The 7,768-nt window shown below is 38.2% G+C and overlaps 1 protein-coding gene across 3 annotated transcripts; it reads left to right on the forward strand.

Moving 5' to 3' along the window:
- LOC109848475 (zerumbone synthase) lies at positions 39 to 7,538 on the forward strand. Of its 3 annotated transcripts, none has more exons than XM_020417989.1 (3): positions 39 to 281; positions 5,071 to 5,127; positions 6,578 to 7,538. In XM_020417989.1, exons 2-3 carry the CDS (start codon positions 5,108 to 5,110, stop codon positions 7,374 to 7,376), a joined length of 819 nt encoding a protein of 272 aa, XP_020273578.1. In that variant the 5' UTR covers positions 39 to 281; positions 5,071 to 5,107; the 3' UTR covers positions 7,377 to 7,538. The 3 variants fall into 3 exon arrangements, with proteins under 3 accessions (XP_020273578.1, XP_020273577.1, XP_020273579.1); XM_020417988.1 differs by having other exon boundaries at positions 87 to 210; XM_020417990.1 differs by having other exon boundaries at positions 240 to 263.

Here is a 7,768-nt window from a genome sequence, read left to right on the forward strand (position 1 = left end):
ATAATCATCCATTTACATTTACGATTTAAGAACTAAACTCCACCGCTTGTCCTGTACCCGCGCGATGCCCGTGCCACGGACAGCTTGAACAAAAAAAAAATCTGGGTGCCCGGTGCTGAGAAAATTATCATTTTCTCCTCTCTCTCTCTCTCACTCTCCCCCACCCACTCACTCACTTCACATCACGAGCTTCCAGCGCTGAGGAAAAAGGTGCGTCTCGATCTCATCTTCTTCCCACGACAACCCATTTCAATCAACCCAAGGAAAGGCAATTCACCTGGGTCTGTCTTAGTTAGATCTTTTCTTTGTTATGTGTACTCAACCGATTTTTTTATGGAAGTAATCTTGATGTTGTTTCAGTTTATGAGAATCTGCTCACCACATGCTTGCTCAATTGCTTCTTAGAGATTTTGTGACTGAAAAGTCCATCTGGGTTTTCCCATAAATCTAGAGAAGATTCTAGGTAAAAAAAAAGATAGGTTTGATTTTTTTAATTGTTTATCTATAGTTTAAATGTGCTTAGTTTTGATCATCAATGGACGATCTGTAGTTGAACCTGTAGCTTGGGAAAGTTATGATTTAAAGAATTGAACCCTGAAGGGAGTGCAGTGTGTTAAAGGATGACGTTTTGGAAAAAAATCGTAATCATCATCGAGAGAATGCATGATAATAATGTTGGATTTAAATCTAATTAAATCTATTTGTAAGCACATATGATTAATCATTGTGTATTGTTATCTTTAAGGATAATCCACTTAAAGTGATCAATCAATTGGGTTAATGTGTATTTAAATAATCATGGGCTAAATGTGCAGATACCAGGTTGTAATTGTAATTTGATGATGGGCCAAATTACAAATGTACAACACCTATATATATGGGGTTATGGTCCCTATTCTAGGGTTTACCATTCTCATTCTCTTATCCTCATCTAAAGAGAGTCATAAGAGAGAAACCCTAAGATTAGAAGATCATCAAAACCCTAACTCAAATCCAAGCAATGGATTCAGGTATAGCTTCTGCTCTTGTTGTTTAATCTCTATGATTTAATCACGATTAAGTACAACAAGTGGTATCAGAGCCATTCGTGATTAATTATTAGGGGTTTAAGATTCTAAAAATCGGGGTTTTTGATCTTAATCTACCGTTTTTCAAAACTGTTCACGGATGAACAGTAAAAAATTCGATTTTCTTTTGGTTTTTTGGATCTATAGGACTCATGAACTGTAAAGTTTAATTCTTTTTGGTTTGATTCCATTCTTGAGGTTTGGATCTGAAATAGATTCAAGTTTTAGATCTAGATTGAGTTCAAAATCGAAAGAAAATTAGGTTTTTTTGGCTCGTTGTTCTCCAACTGCTCGCCGGAGTTGTATCGACGGCGGCCCCACTATCAGTGGCGGCGGCGGTTTTCAGAACGAAACCCTAAGGGGTGTTCGTTGGCTGCAGCTCAAGCGGCGACGGTTCAGTTCTGAACCCTAACGGGTGAAAGAAAACTAGGGCTTGAGAACTTATTCGTTCTTAGGCGAACTTCAGTTTGATTCCAGCGAACTTCGGTTTGCTTCTGACGAACCTCGTGTTCGATTCAGCCTTGTTGAAGGCTTCTGACGAACTTCAGTTGAACCTCGTGTTCTAACTCCTGACGAACCTCGTGTTCGAATTTCAGCGAACCTCGTATTCGAATTTCAGCGAACCTCGTGTTCGAATTCAGTGAACCTCGGGTTCAACTCAAGTGAGCTTGAACCTCGTTGTAGGCGAGCTCGACGTTCGGATCTCAGGCAAACATCGGGTTCGAAATCGAGCCTCAAATCTACTCGAGCTTCATCTGCATCAGGGAACTTCAGGCGAGCTCTTCGAGGGTCGAGCTTCGGCTGAGCTTCGGCTTGGAAGCTTGACCTTCGTCGGCTCATTTGGGAAGTTCAGACGAGTCTCGTGCTCGTCTTCAGGCAAAGCTCAACCTTCAAATTGAGCGAGCCTTGTGCTCATTGCGGTCGAGCTTCGGCCTCTCCTCTGAGGAGCTTCGGTTCGTGTTCGGTGCAGGGGAGAGTCGGCAAATCTTCATTTTTATTTGGGGCATGTCGTTTTCTCTCACGACGAGTGGAAGAAGAAGCTGCTGATTGAGGGTTGAACAAGGGCACAAGCCCACTTAAGTTTCTTAATTTTTTGTGGGCCTGGACGTATTGAAAACTCAGCCTCAACTGGACCTGAGCATTATTGAAAACTTCTTGTTTCAATTTTTTGTGGGCCTGGCAAATTTAAAGCTTGGTTTAATTAAATATTTTAATTAAAACCTAACTTGTGGGCCCTTTTAAGTTATGGGTCCGATTTCAGTATGCTTAATTTAACTAATTAAGCAAATGAGGCCCTAATTAAGCTATTGAAATTTAAATTAAATTAATTTAAATTTAATCCGATAGTTAATCAATTATTTAATTCAAATAATATGACACTGAGGTCTGAAAAACGCATAACAACGCTTTAATAGGAACAAATATCAGTTTATATTGTACCTGAAAAACGCATAACAACGCTTTAATAAGAATAAATATCGGTTTATATTGTACCAGAACTGAACCAAAACCTGGCTCGAACCCAAACCTGACTCATTTTCTTAAGGTGTGTTTGGGAGTTTACTAAAGAAGGGAAGGAAAGGTAAACAACGGGAAGGGAAGGGAAGAGAAGGGAAGAGAATTGTAATATGTTGTTTGGGAGTTGAGTAAGGTGAATGAAGGTGAAATTAATATAACTTGTTTGAGAGTAATAATGGAGGGGAGGGAAGGGAAGGGAAGGAAATATATGTAAATTTACACAAATGACCTTATACTAATAACACATCAGTCCTTTTATTTGTTTTGATGGGGGTAAGAATATCATTACATCCCTTTACCCTCCTTTACCCTCCTCTACCGCCCGAATCGGGGGGGGGAAAAAACCAAGCAATTTTACCCTCCGTTCCCCTTCCTTCCTCTTCTCTACCCTCCTTACAAAAACTCCCAAACAAGGTGAAAGATGCATTTCTCTTCCCCTCCCCCTCTCTACCCTCCATCCAAATAGGGCATTAAGTAAAACCCTCCGCTTCTCTCTCTCCTTTTTTGCTTTTGCGACTCGAGACGAAAATAAACGTAGCCCTAACTCTCGCATCAGCCGCCTCGTCCACTGCTTTCGACCACACCTCCCGCAACCAAATCCACATCCAGATTCGCTTCCAAGTCCTTCTTCAGCAAGCTCCGCCACCATTACAACATGTCCTTCGCTTGAGCTCCTCATCGAAACTCACCATCACTATCTCTAGTCGAAGCTCACCATCACCATCACCATCTTAAGTCGAAGCTCCTCCACCTCCTTCTCCAATCAAAGCCACTTTCTCCTCGTAGTCCTCTCCTCTGTCATATTTATACATATTTAAATTAGACCGATTTTTTACTTGGCATTTCTTTGCAGCTAAAGTCCCTGAAAGCCTGAGCGGTGCCTCACCGCTTTGCTTCGCTTTTCTTTTTCCACGACCTTGGTATTTAGCATGCCATTTTGGATTGGCAGTTCTTTGTCTTTTACCTGTGTGTGATGCACTTGCCACTGAAACAAAGTTTGGTGCACATTGCTTACTCTCTCTTTTCTCTCCCACTTGCTCTTCACATCAGAGCTTTTATTGCCACAAAGGCTGAGTCTCCAGCTCATCTTCTTCCTATCACAACCCATTTCAATCCAAGGAAACTCAATCCGGGGTTTTATGAGATTACTTTAATGTTCTATGCATTCAACTGCTCTTGTGGTTGAAGAAAATTAGAAGTTATTTTTTGTTTATGACTTTGCTGACCACATACTTGCTTAATTGCTTTATAGAGATTTTATGACTGAAAATTCATGAGTTTTCATAAATCTTGAGATTTTTGACACAAAAAAAAAAAGATTATTTTGTAAGAAAAAAAGGATTGGGGTTTGATTTTACTTTAATTTTTTTTATCATTGATGCTTGCAAACCCACGATAATCCAATTTATTTTTGAGTGTGCTTAATTTTGATCATTGATGGTTAAACCACTCCTGCAGTCTTTATATGAGAAGTTAAATATTGTGTCAGTGCTTCTCTCTGTGGTCTAGTTATTGTTTACTATTCATTTATTTCTATTTGGCTCGCTGATGTTGAAAAACATCAAGGAGAACTATTATTGAATATGACTTGCTTGATTAATCAATCAAGTAGAAGTTTACCTTGATTCCTTATGGATTAATTAGAATAGTCTTTGAGAATTATATGGAAAGTATAATATATGTTTCTATTTAGTTATGAAAGCATGTTAAACTAACTGGTTAATTCTTTTCAATGGTTGATGTCGTAACAGAGACAATCTTTTGTATACCCAATATATGGTACAGTGGGATTTTTACCTTCCGTTTGATTTTCATTTACAGCTGGAAAATATTTTTGATTGTTATATATCCATCCGCTTAACAGCTGATGCGAGAGGGTTAATGCTTATAATCTATTCTGAAACTTTATAAGAGCCTCCAATGATCTTTACTAGGAAACTTGTGCACCTGTCCAGCTCATCATGGATTCTGAGGCTTAGGACATGAAAGCAAATGTGCTGGTTATATCAACATCTGATATCAACATGAAGGAAATTTTCTTGTAAACACTTCACAATGAAATAATTCAAGAATTCAGTTCAGAAACTCTTAGGAAGGAGTTGATAGTATAGTGTAGCTTGAAGAGTCTATATTAATGCTTATTATTGTGTTTAGATAATTCCATCTGTGCTTTTCTTTTCCTTTTCTGACCTGTGTAGTGAGACTTCATGGCATGTTACAGTTTCATGGTATGTTGCCTTGCAATGATAGTGTTTTATGTAGTGTTTCATTATATTCATAAAATAAGCAATGCCTACCTTCCATCTTTTTTCTAATTTAAAAAAAGGAACACTTGAGAATTTCCTCTTTGGTTTTTTCTGAGTGTATATATCATTCCATTTTCTAGTAAAGAAACTTATCTAGACCATATGTATTTGTGAGTGTGTGTATCCTATCTCTCTAGTAGCTTTTATAACTTACGATGAGATTTCTTGTGATCTGGCAGCTTTGGGCATACGTCTTCTATTTTGAATTCTCAGACAATGGGAACAACATCCAACCGGTAGGATCCATGTCCTTAACTCCTCCCAAATTTTATAATCATGGAAATTAATTCTATAAAGAAATTGTTGTCCGAACTAGAGGAGAGGATATCAAATTACTTGATTATCTGAACATTTTTACATGCAGATTCAGTCATTACGTACATGATGTAAACGCTTCGTCCATACATCCCCGTTCATGATTTAGAATATTTCACCTGAGTTAGTTGGATTCAGGAATCCACAACTCTTCTATTATTATTTTTTATTGGAACAATTACAATGATGCTACAAACATTATCCAATTTGTTTAAATGTTTAGCAATGAGCTGATTATTTCTTGGTATGGCCTATATAAATAGGTAGCTGGTTGTTATGGAATATATCTGATATAAATAATCTGATCAACAAAAGTATCCATATGAGCGAAATATACGTATCAGAACGCCTGAGTAGGTCTCATCCACTGGCAAGAATAACCAAATGATACTAAGCTTGTAGCTCCGCAATCTTTAAATGTCTCAAGCCAACATAGGCTATTCCACCAATGTAATCCTTTCTTTAAATACTTCATAAATTCATGATAAAAATAGTAAATACTATTATTTTTTTTTATAGTCTGCATATAAGATTATCAATCCTCACTCTCCATTATCTTATGCATACGAGATCGCTTGACAAGCTACAAGAATAGAGAGGAGTATCAGATCAAATTTTATCTTCATGTACTATATGCCAAATTTAGGACAAGATGTATTTTCTCTTAAGGAAACATTGTTTCTTCTGTTCTTTTTCTAAAATTAGTACTATGGCATTTCTTTTGCTTCACGTGTAAGCATTAACAAAAAAAAAACCAGTAATATTTAGTTCTTTTTATGTTGGATTCCTCTGTATCCTGGTTCTTTCGTTCTGACAAATTACGAAACCATGCATGTTGCTTTCTCATCATCTTCCCATGTTTTACTGATCGAACATTTATCCCATTTCTCTATGTTAGGTCATAAAATTATAAACCGCTAACCCTCACCAGAATTTCGGAGTTTTATACAATAGCAGGGTCCTTTGACATTATATCGAAGCAATATGGTTTGATTCTTATTAGTCAGAAATTTCTAAAGCGAATTTAAAAAAATATATTGCTCCTTGAGGCCAGGTTCCAGCCCATGAAAGCCTCCTCAACTTGTGGCACGTGAAAGTATAAAATTATAACCCTCGACGCTCGTCACAGCTTTCAGTGCTTTGCTGGGTCTTTTGAAACTCTATTATCCCACATCTGTCATGAACTTTTTAGTCTTTCTGATATGCACTAGATGATTATTAATATTTTTATTCACATTTTAGCTTGTGGATGATATACGAAACCATGTCGTTTCTATGTAAACTAATTATATGTATGTTACCCTCCAAGCCAGAATATTCTTTAGCATACATCTTATGTAGTTTATAAATAATGTTCATCTTCATCTAAAGCTTGGAAGGTAAGATTGCTCTTATAACGGGTGGTGCTTCTGGGCTCGGTGAAAGCATTACTCGCCTCTTTCGGAGCCACGGAGCAAAGGTTTGTGTTGCTGATATACAAGACGACCTTGGCCAAAATGTCTGCGAATCTCTCGGCGGTGAATCCTATGCCTGCTTCATACACTGTAATGTCACAGTCGAAGATGACGTCCAACATGCTGTCGACTTCACAGTGGAAAATTTTGGCACCATAGATATCATAGTCAACAATGCTGGAATAACTGGAAACAAGGTGACAGACATCAGAAATGTCGACTTCAATGAATTCAAGAAGGTCTTTGATGTGAATGTGAACGGCGCATTTCTTGGTATGAAACACGCTGCTCGTGTCATGATACCAAAAGGCAAGGGCTCGATAATATCCATAGCCAGCGTGGCGAGCGTGATAGGTGGCTTGGGCCCTCATGGGTACACGGGTTCCAAGCACGCAGTTGTGGGGCTCACCAAGAACGTGGCGGCTGAGCTCGGAAAGCATGGGATACGCGTGAACTGTGTTTCGCCTTATGCAGTCCCCACAAGTCTCTCAATGCCACATTTGCCTGAGGACGAGAAGGGAGAGGATGCTCTAAAGGGTTTTTTATCGTTTGTAGGGCGAAATGCTAACTTGAAGGGTGTGGATTTGATGCCGGAGGATGTAGCAGACGCCGTGCTCTTCTTGGCGAGCGATGAAGCTAAGTATATCAGTGCTCAGAATCTGATGATTGATGGGGGATTCACTAGTATCAATAATTCCCTCAAGCCTTTTGAGTGAAGCTGCATGTCAGTTGTGGTTGTTTGAATTCACAAATGTCATTTCTATTTCCAAAGAGAATATCGTAATATTCGGTCATTAAACTCAGCATCTTCTTTCATTAAAATTTCATGAGATACTGATCTTTTTCTCTTGATATAAACATGGTGGTTGCCTTGATAATGGAGGAAAAAATAAAGCAGAAAATACAAAATATATGTTGTTATCATTATCACCCTTGGATGCAATCAAAAGTCAGCTAACCAGATAAACATTTCAATTCTAGGTCCTAGGAATCTTCTCCATTCACCACATACAGTCTACATCTAGCTAAATCCAGACGGCTCTTAATTACTTGGATCAATTATTTCAACTTAATTGTTTTTTTTTTCCTTCCAGTTATTGTCTTGTTT

Source organism: Asparagus officinalis, chromosome 7 (assembly GCF_001876935.1).
Source record: "Asparagus officinalis chromosome 7, Aspof.V1, whole genome shotgun sequence".
Taxonomy (NCBI): domain Eukaryota; kingdom Viridiplantae; phylum Streptophyta; class Magnoliopsida; order Asparagales; family Asparagaceae; genus Asparagus; species Asparagus officinalis.